The sequence below is a fragment of the Bufo bufo genome, chromosome 2 (genome assembly GCF_905171765.1).
Source record: "Bufo bufo chromosome 2, aBufBuf1.1, whole genome shotgun sequence".
NCBI lineage: Eukaryota > Metazoa > Chordata > Amphibia > Anura > Bufonidae > Bufo > Bufo bufo.
In genome coordinates, this window is record NC_053390.1 from 726,448,200 (window position 1) to 726,464,420 (window position 16,221).

A 16,221-nucleotide genomic window follows, 5' to 3' on the forward strand; every position below is an offset into this window, starting at 1 on the left:
GTCTTAGCACTCAGATCCCCACCTATCTAAACTTTTGATATGTTTTTATAGCTGTTTTGACACCTAAACTCCAGAATATTTCCAGATGATCAAGTCTGGAGATTTACTGGAGTTGGCCTTTCACACATGTAGCTATCACCCTGGAGATGTTCCATGTTGGGTGTGTTCTCACTACAGCAAGGGGTAGGAGGTTTAGGCATGACCCACTGTGATTTTCTGGAACACTTACAGCTGTTTTCACACATGCGCTCACTTGGACAAAACCCGGAGTTAGGCTACTTTCACACTTGCATTGTTAATTCCGGTATTGAGATCTGGCAGAGGATCAATGGGTGATGGATCTGTTTTCACAGGCTCCTAATAAAATGGATCCGTCACCACTGACTTACTTGTTTTTGTGACGGACCCGTTTTTTTCTGTTTTTATGACCAGACACAAAACCGCAGCTTGCAGCGGTTTTGTGTCCGTTCACCAAACGGAATGCTGACAGAAAAGGAAGACATCCTGATGGATCCTGAACTATTTCCATTCAGAATGCATGGGGACAAAACAGATTTTTTTTTCTTCCGGTAATGGATTATTACATAAAAAGTAGGAGAAATAGACACTTTTCTTATAACATGGTTGTCACTGTTGAATTGGATTCCTTGCAACTTATTGAGGTACCATGTTGTTCCTTTTGCAAAAAATGGACGCCACAACGGAACCGAGTTATTCTCTGACAATGAGCATTACAAATATTAAAACAAGATTATATTTTTTGTTTTTTGTAATCCCACTTCTACAAATATCACAACCTACAGGCTCTTCATACTCACACTCATGTCCCTTGTAAACTTTTACGGAACAATAAAGTTAGAAGAAGAAAAAAACAACAACACACAGCTAAAGCTTGGAGCTACTTTGTCACATGACTTTCGTGACGTTCAGGACGTGATGACGTGTTGTTGACGCAACGGCTGGGTATGGCGGCCTTAGCTTCCTGGTAACGGCACCGGAGACGAGGAAGAAGATAGCTGCGGCGCTATTCGCCCAGCTGTAAAGAATGGCTGATTTTGATGAGATTTACGAAGAGGAGGAGGAAGACGAGGAGCGAGCGCTGGAGGAGCAGCTTCTGAAATACGCCCCGGATCCGGTGGTCGTGCGGGGATGTGGGCACGTCACAGTGTAAGGCTGGAGCGGGCAGTTGGGGATGAGGGGGCTTCACATAGGAGAGTTCACCTCAGAGCACCTACCCAAAGGCTGGAGCCGGGCACTGCCAGTGCTGTGTGGGCAGACCACAGGGCAGGGAGGAAGAGCATTCCGTATCCTGAAGTCATACATGGCCGCAAAGCACTGCTGCCCCTCCCCCACTGCATCATCTCAGGCTGTGAGGACACCGCCAGCATGTCACCCCATGGTAAAGGTGGTGTGCAGCTCACCCCTGTGCCCATGTGCATTACCTGCTTTCCTCACTCCAGACCTGTCAATCAAGTGGCAGTGGGGGAGCTTCGACAGCAGCGGGGGACAGCCCCTCGATATGTACAAACTGACTGACTCCTCTCTTGGACTACTTTCACACTAGTGTTTATACTGGATCCGGCAGGGCTCGGCAATAAACGCTTCCATTACCGATAATACACCCGCCTGCTTCCCTTATGGACGGATCCGGTTGTATTATCTGTAACATAGCCAAGACGGATCCGTCATGAACTCCACTGATAGTCAATGGAGGACGGATCCGTTTTCTATTGTGTCAGAGAAAACGGTTCCGTTCCCATTGACTTGCATTGTGGGTTATGACGGAAAGAAAACCGCAGCCCATGGTACGAGAACGCAACCAAACGGAACGGAATGCATTTTGGAGCAATCTGTTCTGTTCAGTTTTGTCACCATTGACAATGAATGGGGATAAAACGGAAGCGTTTTTCTCCGGTATTAAGATCCTGTGATGGAAAAAACGCTAGTGTGGAAGTATTCTAAGGCTACTTTCACACTCGCGTTTGGTGCGGATCCGTCATGGATCTGCACCGATAATACAACTGCCTGCATCCGTTCAGAACGGATCCATTTGTATTATCTGTAACATAGCCAAGACGGATCCGTCTTGAACACCACTGAAAGTCCATGGAGGACGGATCCGTTTTCTATTGTGCCAGATTGTGTCAGTGAAAACGGATCCGTCCCCGTTGACTTACATTGTGGATCCGTTTGCTTCCGCATCGTCAGGCGGACACCAAAACACTGCAGGCAGCATTTTGGTTTCCGCCTCCAAAGCGGAATGGAGACTGAACTGAAGCGGATTCTTTTCCATTCAGAATGCATTAGGGCAAAACTGATCCGTCTTGAACACCACTGAAAGTCAAGGGAGGACGGATCCGTTTTCTGTTGTGTCATAGAAAACGGATCCATCCCCATTGACTTACATTATGTGTCAGAACGGATCCGTTTTGGCTCAGTTTCGTCAGTTTTGGTGTCCGCCTCCAAAGCAGAATGGAGACGGAACGGAAGCAAACTGATGCATTCTGAGCGGATCCTTTTCCATTCAGAATGCATTAGGGCAAAACTGATCCGTTTTGGACCGCGTGTGAGAGCCCTGAACAGATCTCACAAACGGAAACCAAAACGCCAGTGTGAAAGTAGCCTTAGTAGTTGGTGTCCCCTGTATGGGCACACAGGTAACTGCCGAGATTTGGGTTCCTCCATATGTTGTAGCAACCTTGTGGTCAGAAGCTGTACTCCTAATGTAGGCAGACACGTGCCGGGATGGACTGGCCGTAGACTCTACAGAGACATTTCCCAGGGGGGCACCTGAGTCCTCCTCAAAGTCGCTGGCCAAGTACGCAATGATCTGATGCTCTCAGCATTAATTTAAATAATTTTCTGAGATTTAAATCCTCATGACCTATCCTGGTCAGTGGGGGTCCTACACCTGGGCCCCCCGCCGATCAGCTGTGCTTCTGTGAGTGCTGCGGCCCTCTCTGCTCACCAAGCCCATCTCTCTACATTGTATAGCGGCTGTACTTGGTATCGCGCTCCGCCTCATTCACTTTTACAGGGATGAGTTGCTCCTAGGCCACGTGACTTGGCCTAGGGAAAGCTGCGAGAAGGCTGTGGCGCTACTGTGATCAGACCGAACAGATATTGATGACCTATCATCTGCATTTTAAGTCTTGGAAAACCCCTTTAAGGCTAGGAGCCTCAGGTTCTCATACATTTGGCCAGCAGCCACAGGCGCCCTCCTAAATTCAGCTGTATCACTGTCCTCAGTATGATGATAGGGCAGTATTTTATGCTGCATTGGGTTTTGTGTACAATGGTATTGCTTGTCCTGCCTACTTGTAGTTTTTGTTGGCCCGCCCTCTGTCAATTTGGACCCACCTACAACATAGGGCAACTTGGGTAAGTGGTCATCCACGAGACATGTAGATCGCTGAACTGTATGTCGAACAATATCTTGAATTTGGTCCTGGACATGTCGATGGCCCGTGTGTGCACCTGGTACTTGCTTCTGTGGCAGACGCATAGATTGTAGTTCTTGTCCTAGTATCGGCAGTGCACATCAGGGCCCTTGTCGGGCGTGAAGTTTGCAGATTTTATCTGACAGTAAGGCCCCTTTCACACGAGCGAATATTCCGCGCGGATGCGATGCGGGAGGTGAACGCATTGCACCCGCACTGAATACTGACCCATTCATTTCTATGGGGCTGTGCACACGAGCGGTGATTTTCACGCATCACTTTTGCGTTGCGTGAAAATCGCAGCATGCTCCTCTTTGTGCGTTTTTCACGTAACGCAGGCCCCATAGAAATGAATGGGGTTGCGTGAAAATCGCAAGCATCCGCAAGCAAGTGCGGATGCGGTGCGATTTTCACGCACGGTTGCTAGGAGACGATCGGGATGGAGACCCGAACCTTATTATTTTCCCTTATAACATGGTTATAAGGGAAAATAATAGCATTCTGAATACAGAATGCTAAGTAAAACAGGGCTGGAGGGGGTTAAAAAAAATAAAAAATCATTTAACTCACCTTAATCCACTTGCTCGCGATGCGGGCATCTCCGTCTGACTCTTTTACTGTATAGGACCTGTGGAGAGCATTAACTATAGTTTAAGGACCTGGGATGACGTCACTCCGGTCATCACATGGTACGTCACATGATCTTTTACCATGGTGATTCACCATGGTAAAAGATCATGTGACGTACCATGTGATGACCGGAGTGACGTCATCCCAGGTCCTTAAACTATAGTTAATGCTCTCCACAGGTCCTATACAGTAAAAGAGTCAGACGGAGATGCCCGCATCGCGAGCAAGTGGATTAAGGTGAGTTAAATGATTTTTTTATTTTTTTTAACCCCCTCCAGCCCTGTTTTACTTAGCATTCTGTATTCAGAATGCTATTATTTTCCCTTATAACCATGTTATAAGGGAAAATAATACTATTTACAGAACACCGATCCCAAGCCCGAACTTCTGTGAAGAAGTTCGGGTTTGGGTACCAAACACGCGCGATTTTTCTCACGCGAGTGCAAAACGCATTACAATGTTTCGCACTCGCGCGGAAAAATCGCGGGTGTTCCCGTAACGCACCCGCACATTTTTCCGCAACGCCCGTGTGAAAGAGGCCTAAGGGTAACAGCACATGATGCAGATTTTCATGCGGAAGACCCTAGTGTCATACGGTAGCAGTAAAGTGAGTAAGATTTGACAAATCTCATGTACACTTTTCATTTTTATTCCAAGTGGAATTTGTGCGGATATTAAAAATCTGCAGCATGTCAGTTGTTTGTGCCATTCCGCACCTTAGATGTAGGGCTTTTCCCCATAGACTACAGTGGGGTTGTTAAGATAAACAGAAAATCTGCTGTTCCTGTGGACTCTCGCCCCCGACAATCTGGCTTGTTCATTGGGTTGTTCGTGCAGGCACTTATAGTATCATTTCTGGGCAGCAAATCGTGAGGTCTAAACAGTGATCTGCTGCCCAGAAACAATGCAGATGTATGAGCATGAGGGATGGCAATAGAGACCGCTTGCTCCACTCGTACTGTGGAGGCGATCGCTGCATGTAAGGAGCAAGAAGCGGAATCTGACGTTCTTCTCAGGGTGTAAATGCATTTTAGGGTATGACCGCTCTGAATTAAAAAAGAGAAGTGGTATCTGTCCTTTATACTTGCTCTCCCTTTATAATCCACTCCTGATTCTGGCTTCCAAAACTGCATCAGGAAACCTGACTGTTTGGGCTCTTGCACACGACCGTATGCCCTCCGAGACATGCAGTCCGTGAGCGGGCCATATGTCCCGGAGCGGCATACATCGAGCGCACAGCATCATAGATTACTATGATACTGTGCGCATCAGGCCACCCGCAGGGCTATTGTCCCGCACTCATATGATCATACGAGTGCAGGACGATACTAACCTATGATGCTGTGCGCTCCCGTGCACTCGATGTATGGCCCGCTCGCGGACTGCATGTCTCGGAGGGCATACGGTCGTGTGCATGAGCCCTTTGGCTGTATCTTAAGGGTTGTCTATGGCCACCCTGGATTCTGCCGTGTGACTTTCTCATCTGCTGCGAGTAGGAAGCTAAAGCCTGAATCCCTGTCTGTAAGGAGGTATTCCAGTGCTCAGATGAGAAACTTGGAAGAAAGCTGCAGGTGACAGAGCAGCAGTACAACATGAACAGTACTTACTAAGAGTGTTCTTGTCTTCAGCAGCCACCCCTGTTGGGTAGTGAACTACAGCTCCCATCTTGCATTGCTGAGATCTGTAGTGTCCACTTCCCCTGTATTCCACCGGTCGCTGAAGAACAAGTCTCCCCCCTTCCTGCAACTCCTATTGTGCTCCTTTCACTTTCAACCGTGTATTCAACGGACCAAAGTAGACTAAACAGTTCCTTCTTCATTCATCCATTTGATATTCCATAAAAAGATAAAAATCAGTAACACGTTAGATGTTCAGACTGCCGAGCCTCCGTGCATTACAACCCATGTGCACTCAGTCGGCGTTTCCACATAGCAACGTCCACAAGCTCCCGATCATTTTCGAGGGGCATGCCCCCTTTGTCGCTCTTCAGCTGCTCCAGCACTTGTGGATGTTGCTATATGGAAACGCCGACTGAGTTGTAATGCACGGAGACTCGGCAGTCTGAACCTGGCAGAAAGGAATATGCAATGTATTACAGATTTTTATCGTTTTGTGGAATATCATATGGATTTATGAATAAATGAACTGTTTAGTCTACTCTGGTCCATGGAATACACATGTGTAAGTGCAACTGGTGGATCTGCGGTGTATGAGAACTATTCTATTTTTTTGGGTTCTCCTATTGAGCTCTTACCTTTAGCTCCCAGTTACAGATTCCAGTAATTCCTAGTGCGAATTACAGGCTGTAACCCTAGAGACGTCACATTTTTGGCCATTAAGTGGTGAACCTGTGAAAAGTTTTCCGTTAGTATATATTGAGGGTTCCTACTCTGTGCCGCATACTTTTAATGTACATTTCACCATCTTGAGGCAGGCGATGGTGTTGGACCCACTGAGAAAACGAGCTTCCTGCTGACACTTTTCTCTCCCCACAAACTGGTCCCAACTGTGAATGGTTTTTTGTCTGTCTGTGAATGGAGGAAAATAGCTGAAAAGGGTCGTCTCATCTGAGATGTCCGTGTCAGAGGTGGGACCAGCACCTCTCTCCAGAACAGGACCCCCAAAGGGACCTAAAAGGCAGGTTCACACCTTTTTGTTTAACCTGTTCACCGCCAGACTCTATAGACTATAATGGGATCTGGCGGGAATCAGGCCGCATTCTGGAAATTGTCCGAATCCTCAGCGGTCCCAGTGTAGTCAATGGGGTCCGGTGGTGAACGGCAGTAGCCTGCTAGACCGGATCCGGTGAACTCCAGCATGCTGTGCTCTGCCAGATCAGTTACATGGAGGTGGGAGAGAAGGATCAGGAAAGTTGAAATCCAGCATGACTGATCCTTATTTTCCCCCGCAACACCTGGCATTGAGATTTGTTATGAGGCTCCTATTAGATCATTTGCCAAACCCATCAAATTATCATACAGGACCCAAACAAGTGAGTTACGAACTTACGTATGATCATAATGATATGGATACGCCTGAGGCCTAGTAGGAACCTTCACTCCTTTCTTCAAGTCGATTAAAATTTGCCCTGGTTATGTGATAGACACAGAGGTGCAGAACTCCAACCTTGATGGAACTGTGAAGGAAACGCCTTACTGTACGCCCGCTTTACAGTCATATGTTTGCAATTTCAGCAGGACCTGCTTATGATCTACTGTACAGGTGAAACTCGAAAAATTTGAATATTGTGCAAAAGTCCATTTATTTCAGTAATGCAAATTAAAAGGAATTGCATTAATGCAGCTTAAAATTAGAATTTTGTGAAAAGGTTCAATATTCTAGGCTGAAAGTGTCTCACACTAGTCAGCTACAGTAATTATATACCCTGAGCAAAGGGGACCTGAGATTGTGACTTTGGGGTTTTCATAAGCTGTAAGCCATAATCATCCAAATTATAACAAATAAAGGCTTGAAATATCTCGCTTTACATGTAATGAGCCTATCTTATATGTTAGTTTCACCTTTTAAGCTGCATTACTGAAATAAATGAACTTTGCACGATATTCTAATTTTTTGAGTTTCACCTGTATATGGGCTTCCATCGATCTGTCACTTAATAGCTGATGTTGGGGAGAATCCTGTTGGATTTCTACATTGCCTGATCCGTGTCTCCTCTGGAAATATGCCACTGACAGCGGGTTACTATATGATTATATATGCTGAGTCGAGTATGCAGGCTTATGGTAGAGTAACCCAACATCTGTCTCCTGTTTTTGTAGCGCTATGGACAGAAAGTTTAGTAGGCTACATATCTGCATCCTATCCCCTTCATCTCACAGGACATTGAGGCTCTGCAAGCAAATGGTGACCATGTAGTAGATCTATCTTCCCATACCGTTATAGCAAGGACTGCCTCTATGAAAAATCACATTGCAGTACTACATGCTAAAAAACATGATTGCTAAAGGAGAGCTGAAGTATTATGATACCCATTAATATTACCCGGGCTAGCTGTAATGTGCGGATGTGCCAACGCTATAGTTGGGAGAGCTGCTTTTTGTAGTGGCTCTCCTCTATGGCTATTTGGAAAGCGTTTCCAACCCCCCTTCTGTCTATGTGGAGACTTGTGAAGCTTTCATTTATACATGTCCATCTTGTTGGCCCCATTCCTACAATATAAACGACAAAATATGTAATGTGCTTGAAGGTTCGCCATACTTCACATTTGAGACCAAACCGATTCTTGAACAATTTGGACTTCACAGTTGGTCTGGGAAGGTTATCATTTTGCACGACTATTAAAGGGAGTAAAGTTCCCCCCCAAGAACTATTAAATACAGAAGTACAGTATTACATGAGTAGTAGATACTAGTCTCCCTCCTCCAGACCCGCCTGCTTGTGGTTAAGGCTGATGGATGATAACAGAGAGAACTAGTGAGCTCCAGACACCACAGCAGTGACTCGAGCAAGAACTGAAGGATCTGTGATGATGTCCGGAGAGGCAAAGCTTAGCAGTGGAGAAAAGTGATGATGGAGGACATGTGATGACATCACGGTCATGTGATCAGTGCAGAAGGGATGTTCAGCAGTGAAGACAGGTGGTGGTGAAGGACCTGTGATGACGTCACCACCAAGTGATCAGTGCAGTAGGGGATGAAGCACAGCCTTGAAGAGCAGAAGTGATGGGGTAGGACCTGTGATGACATCATGTGACATAGGGAGGCTTTGTGTGGTGGAAAAGCGATGGATTATGTGTAAAAGCCAGAGAAATGCTGGGAGTTGTACTTCTCTCCTCTTATTCCTCCTCTCTGTAATTTCCTCTGATATTACCTAACAGCCTGCGCATACTGGAAGTTGTAGTCCACTCATACTGTACTTCCTTCCTGTAATGTCCTCTGATATCAAATAACAGTCTGGACATGCTGATAGTTGGAGTCCTCTATTATACTGCCTCCTATAATGTCTTCTGATATCACATAATATTACTTTGGACATGCTGGGAGTGGTAGTCATTGCCTTTTGTCCCTCCTCCCTGTCGTGTCCAGTAGCAAACTCCTCGCCAATTTTGGTGAGTAAAGCAGTAATTTATGTTTTTACTTCTAGTTGCTTTTGACTGATGCTGTTATATAGATTATGGTTTCCATTCTGTGTATTGTATCGTCACCCACTGTCCCAGGTGTGATGTCCCCATTGTGGAGGTTATCAACATGGTCACCCTAGCTGAGCTGCTAAGTGTTAAGCTGATTGGTAGAGCCGCAGTCAGCGGGTTCTGCTGCTCCACCAATCCTCTCAGTCACACAACCTCCAGCAATGATGGACACCATCCACACCGCCAAGGAGGAAGCAGGAGCGATGGGACTACTGGACCACCTGCCCGCCTGTGAGCGCTGCCACCACCTCCTGCCCCTGGGCCCCAGCTAGCCTAGAACTGGAGCCTGAGCAGTGAGCACTGACTGCAGCAGCCACACAGCCCCCTGAATGGACTGGGGTAAGTAGAAAAGGATTCTTTACAGTAAGAGCAGTGAGACTATGGAGCTCTCTGCCTGAGGAGGTGGTGATGGTGAGTACAATAAAAGAATTCAAGAGGGGCCTGGATGTATTCTAGAGTGTAATAATATTACAGGTTATAGCTACTAGAGAGGGGTCGTTGATCCAGGGAGTTATTCTGATTGCATTTTTGGAGTCGGGAAGGAATTTCTCCCCCTTAAGTGGCCTTCCTCTGGATCAACTTGCAGGATAACAGGCTGAAATTGATGGACAAATGTCTTTTTTCAGCCTTATATACTATGTATACGGACTAGGGTGATTATAAATGGTTTGGGGTATTAGATTGTCAGCTCTGAGGCCCCCAGTCTGATTAAGTCTCCCCGGGCAGGAACTAATGTGCCATGTGTGCCAAGGTCTGCAGCTACTAGGTATAGATTATGCAGATTTCAAGAAGTGTTTTCTAAGGATATCTATTGTATATCATCATAATCACCTTAGCTGATCAGTAATTGTTTGGCTTTATAGAAAAATGTGATGGATAGCAGTGCACTACTTGTTAAAGGGGTTGTCCAGGATTTTCATATTGATGACCTATCCTGAGGATAGATCTTCAACATCAGAATCACAGAAAACCCCTTAAGGGCTCATGCACATGGCCGTTGTTCAGTTGTTGTGGCCCCCAATCAACGGGCACTATCCGTGCGGCCCATTCGAGTCCGTGATCCGTACGCACCGCAAAAAAATCAAACATGTTCTTTTTCTTTTGTGGTGCACAGGCCCACGGAAGCGCTCCGTAGTTCTTTCGTGGGGTTCTGTGCTTCTGGATTGCGTACCCATTCAAGTGAAATGGCTCCGCATCCCTGATGCGGGGGGCACAGGGCTGGTGCCCGCATATTGCATACCTGCTGTTTGTGGGCTGCAATATGAGCACCCCTGTACAACAGTCTTTTAAAACTTCTTGGGTGTGTATGACATTCACTTTAATACTCAGTTGGGTTGGAAACTTACATGAATGACTGGTGTCACTGCATTAGGCTACCTGCGAATGTTGCAGATTGCATGCGTTTTTTTTTTATGTGGAAAAACCATTGCATAATGTAGCGTCAGCAAAATTTATGAGATTGACAAATCTCATGTACACTTTTGTATTTTTTAGGCCAGGATATTGACCTGCTTTGAGGATTTTAACATGCACTGCCTGTCCAAAAAAAAAGTCGCCACCAAAAAAAAGCCTTTAGCTTTGATTACGGCACGCATTCGCTGTGGCATTGTTTCGACAAGCTTCTGCAATGTCACAAGATTTATTTCCATCCAGTGTTGCATTCATTTTTCACCAAGATCTTGCATTGATGATGAGTCTGACTGCTGCGCAAAGCCTTCTCGAGCACATCCCAAAGATTCTCAATGGGGTCTGGACTCTGTGGTGGCCAATCTATGTGTGAAAATTATGTCTCATGCTCCCTGAACCACTCTTTCACAATTTAAACCCGATGAATCCTGGCATTGTCATCTCTGAATATGTCCGTGCCATCAGGGAAGAATAATCCATTGATGGAATCACCTGGTCATTCAGTATGTTCAGTTAGTCGGCTGACCTCATTCTTGGAGCACATACTGTTGCTGAACCTAGACCTGACCAACTGCAGCAACCCCAGATCATAGCACTGCCCCCACAGGCTTCTACAGTAGGCACTAGGCATGATGGGTGCATCACTTCATCTGCCTCTCTTCTTACCCTGATGTGCCCATCACTCTGGAACAGGGTAAATCTGGACTCATCAGACCACATGACCTTCTTCCATTGCTGCAGAGTCCAATCTTTATGCTCCCTAGAAAATTGAAGCCTTTTTTTCTGGTTTGCCTCACTGATTAGTGGTTTTCTTACGGCTACACAGCTGTTCAGTCCCAATCCCTTGAGTTCCCTTTGCATTGTGCGTGTGGAAATGCTCTTACTTTCACTATTAAACATAGCCCTGAGTTCGAACTTCTACTGTTGTTTTTCTTCGATTTGATTTCACCAAACGTTTGTGATCACCAATCGCGATCGTTCAGGATTTTTTTCCCGCCACATTTCTTCCTCGAATATGATGGGTCCCCACTAATGCGTTGGACAGTTCTTAACCCAATTTTAGTAGTTTCTACAATCTCCTTAGATGTTTTCTCTGCTTTATGCCCATGATTTGACCCTTCTCAAACAGACTAACCTCTTTTCCACGACCACGAGATGTCTTTTGACATGGTTGTTTAAGGAATGAGAAGCAACTCATAGCACCAGTTGGGGTTAAAGAACTTATTGCCAGCGGAAAGATAATCGCCCATGCAATAAATCCAGGTGGCGGCTTTTTTTTTTTTTTTTTTTGGACAGGCAGTGTAGTTTTTAACGGCAGCATGTCAGTTGTTTGCACGACTCCGCACCTTATATGTGATGTTTTTCCACATCCAATATTTCTTGTGGTAAAACTGCAGCGTGATACAGTGCAATGTCTATGAGATTAGACAAATATCATGTAAACTTTTTTTTATTTTTTTTCTTAGGCACGGAAATTGAACTTGTGCAGATTTTGGAATTGTTGCGTTTTTCTTGTGTGGATATCACCCTTTTTAACGGATGGATGAGATCTGTGGAAAGTCCGCATCAAAATGGTGTTTAAAAAAAAGCACACAAACCTCAAAACGGAATAAATAGTGCGGCTTTATGTGCAGTTTAGTGCGGTTTTCACATGGATTTTCTGCATTGTGTGCATGTAGCCTTGCAGTGACTTGTATGGTTCTGGTGTCAGTAGGAGGGAGAATTTCTGATCTCATCTGTGACATTAACCTTGTTGGGCTAGTTTCGCACTGCCAGCAGAGAACACCATGCCAGGACTCTGGTTACGGCTTTGCCGGGCAGTACCGGAATGCTGGCATTTTGCTGGACAAATAACGCTGCGTGCTGAAACTCCTGCCGGCAGTGTGAAAGAAGCCAGGCATAGCTTATTGCTGTCATCCTTTTCCATTTAGTGGCATGGGCTGCCGACAGACGCCTAGTTTATAAAGAGGTGTAACTTCAGTGGGCTTCTGAGTAACACTGGCGTGGGAGACGTCAGCCTTTTAGTATAATCTGCCCCATGGTATCTTGTAGATCTTCTTTTTGCCGTGTGACATTCAGTTAAGTTGTGCATGTATATGGGGGAGATGCTAAGGATAGGGAGTGTTTGGCCATCAGCTATCTAAATTATGTATGGACATACTAAATACGGCCCTGCCTGTCAGCAATCGACCTGTTAAGGCTACTTTCACATCTGCCCTTTTGTATTCCAGTTTTGAGATGCGGCAGAGGATCCCAAAACCGGAGCAAAACGCTTCCGTTCGATTTAATACATCCGGATGCATCTGTTCCGTTCAGATGCGGCTGTATTAAATCGAAACTGAACAAACCGGATCCGTCACTAAAAACAATGTAAGTCAATGGGTGACTGGTCCGAAAAAAAACCCAGACCTGGCACCGTTGACTTAAGCCTCATGCAGACGTCCGTGGAACACGATCCGTGAGATACTGGACTGGCATTGCAGGAGCGCACGGCGTCACTGGTTGCTATGACGCAATGCAATGCCAGTCCGGTATCTCACGGACCGTGTTCCACGGACATCTGCATGAGGCTTTACATTAGTTTTATTGTTGGATTCGGTTTGTTCCATTTCGCAGACCAGGCATAAAACTGCAGCTTGCAGCTGCTTTGTGTCTGCTCACAGAACGGAAGCCATCCTGATCTGTTTTGTCCCCATTAACAATGCATCGGGACTAAACAGAAGCTTTTTGCTTAGGTTTTGAGATCCTCTGCTGGATCTCAAAAAAGGACTACAAAGTGCAGATGTGAAAGTAGCCCAAGCCAGGCATGCATACCCCTAGTAGGGTTGAACCTGCTGAATTAAATAAAATTCCAGTCTTGTGAAAATCGGTTGCGTTGTTCCGGAGAAAAAATACTTGTTTATTATTTATGCAAATTAAGCCTTCAGTGCACTGAGGGAGGGGCTGAGCACTTTGTGCACTGGAAACCCTAATTTTCATAAAAAATGTCATCTCTCTGGAGCTTTCAACCGATAATCACATGACAGGTATCATTTAAATCAGTAGGATCAACCTCCCAGGGCTGGTATACCTGCTTTGTAGGGTTGATCCTGCTGGCAGGCACACTTTAAGGGCTGATTCACGCAACCTTGATGGACCCAGGAAATACGACCTGTGTGTCGGCCTCATCTCCCGGGATGCAGTCGTATCCTATCTGATCAGGACTCAGTACATTAGACCCATGATCAGATATGAACTGACTGCACCATTACTGTGGACAGAGAAATGACATCCAAATCTCTCTTGTTCCCGTCCCTGCAGTTTAACAGCTTCTCACCCTGCGTGATGGACTTCCGGCCAAGCTATTTCATCATAATGTTATTATTATTATTATTATTGTTATTATTATTATTATTAAAGCGCCATTCATTTAATGGCGCTGTACATATGATAAGGGGTATAAATACATTACACAGACAATTGCACTAAGCATGAACAAGAAGAGTTACAGACTGGTACTGAAGGAGCGAGGGCCCTGCCCGTGAGGGCTTACAATCAAGTTATTCTTCTGTGGAAAAGAGTCCTGAATAGAAACCTCTGCTTCTCACACAAGCTAAAGGTTTCTGCATGCTTTTACATTAGCCAGCAATGGATGAGCACCAGACAAAATGCTTCATTTCTGCTGCACAAGAGAGAAGTGCAAAGGATACTGTGCCTACTCTATAGGAGAAATTCATCAGGACCTCCTGCTGGAGGATGCGCTTAACTTATGGCCAGGCACAGGCTTCGTCGTGAATTAGGTGCCTCCTCCGGCAGTCTGTGCACCTAAACCGAGATATACAGCAGCTCCGAGCCTCTGAGTGGTCATTTACACCAGAAAAAAGGCGTGAAAGAAGATAAATGTGCTGGACACACACCCTTCCCATCCTCGAAAGTGGCGAGTGTTGTAGATACCCCAATTGTTTGAAAAACTGCAACGTTTGCGGCTATGTTTCCTCCAAAAAACTGGCGTAGGTAGAGGATAAATCTCCCCCTCTATTCTTTTTCACGCTTGTTGCCTTAAAGAGGTTGTTGCCTCTCACTAGGATATTTCAGATAGGAACGGTTTCCAGAGGTGGGACCTGCACCTTTCTCCAGAACAGGGCCACTAAATTGAAGGAGAGGACACCGCTTATGCGTGGCTTGCTCTCCATTTACCTCTATACGACTTACAAAAATTGCTCAGCTATTTTCGGAAGTCGCATAGCAGTGAACGGGGAGCAAACTGTGCAAGTGCCGCCACCTTTCCATTCACCACTATGGTACTGGCGGAAATAGCGGAGCCAGCGCTATTTGTGGAACTCTCATAGTGCTGAATAGAGAATAGTTGCGAATGCACGGCTGCCCTACTTTCACTTCTACGGGCCTGTTCTCGAGATAGGTGTGAGTCTCGCCTCCTGCACCCGATCCTATCTGACATTGGTGGCCTATCCTAGGGATAGGCCACACATGTTGGGATGGGATTACCCCTTTAATTTACATGTAAGCCCCTTGAGAACCAAGCAGATGTAATTTCATGTTCAGCGCTTTGTATAATAAATTTTAGAGGACCTGCTGCCTCTCCTACATGTCCGTTTTAGTATCACTTGTGTATCCTACAAAAAAAGTAATTCTGCAGTGTCATAGCTCTGCGTTGTGCCGTTCCTCGGTTATTTCTCCTAGAAATAAATTGCCAATTGGATATTACCATTCCTCCTGCAAAGGGTTATGTCCATACACATTAGGGCACTGGCAGTACTGGTTGGACAGTGAGTGCAGAAATCGCACGCCTATCTGGCAATTTATTCATAAATTTGTTGCATAAAAAGCAGAGTTCTTATGAAGGACGTTAAAGGGGTTTAGCTGATTGCATGTCACTAGGATATGCCTTCAGTGTCGGCAGGTAAGTGTGGGTCCTACCTCTGCTCCTTATCTTCAGAATAGGGCCTTCAAAGTAAATGGACTTGTGCCGCATGCTCTCACTTTACTTTTATGGGCTTGCTCGGCTAATTTTTCATTCCCATAGTGGTGACTGGAAAGCGCAGCGCACCGCCACTGCTACATTCACCGCTATGGAACTACCAGAAGTAGCCAATCCAGCACTCTATTTTCAGAACTCCCATAGCGGTAAATGGAGGGTGTATAGATACAAGAAAGATTGTAGCAGCACTTACGGGAAAAAATTGTATTCAAACGGTGGTGGTGCCAGCCTGTAGAACCCCCGTTATCCAAGATATGGAGAAGGAACGCAGCAAGCTCAAGTCTTCAATATAAAGCTGTGACTTATTCACCAAAACAGTGCGACGTTTCGACCTTACATGGTCTTTTTTGCTTGAAATGTCGCACTGTTTTGGTGAATAAGTCACAGCTTTATATTGAAGACTTGAGCTTGCTGCGGTCCTTCTCCATATCTCGGTGAATGGAGGGTGGCCATGCTTGCACAGTGCACGCTCCCACACTTTGGGAGACCCATTCTGGAGATAGAAGCGGGCCCCAGAGTTGGTATCAGCAGTCTGACACTGATGGCATATCCTAGCAAGATGCCATCAATGTCTGCCATGGTAATACCCCCTTAATTTCATGTTCAAAGTTTAGACT

At 45.8% G+C, this 16,221-nt stretch overlaps 1 protein-coding gene across 1 annotated transcript in view; it reads left to right on the top strand.

Moving 5' to 3' along the window:
- Window positions 1-933: 933 nt before the first annotated feature.
- CHIC2 (cysteine rich hydrophobic domain 2) overlaps window positions 934-16,221 on the top strand; it is a 33,292-nt gene continuing 18,004 nt past the window's right edge. The window contains exon 1 of the mRNA XM_040418873.1: window positions 934-1,167. Coding sequence (XP_040274807.1) covers window positions 1,046-1,167 — 122 coding nt within the window. The 5' untranslated portion in view covers window positions 934-1,045. The remainder of the gene's footprint in view (window positions 1,168-16,221) is intronic.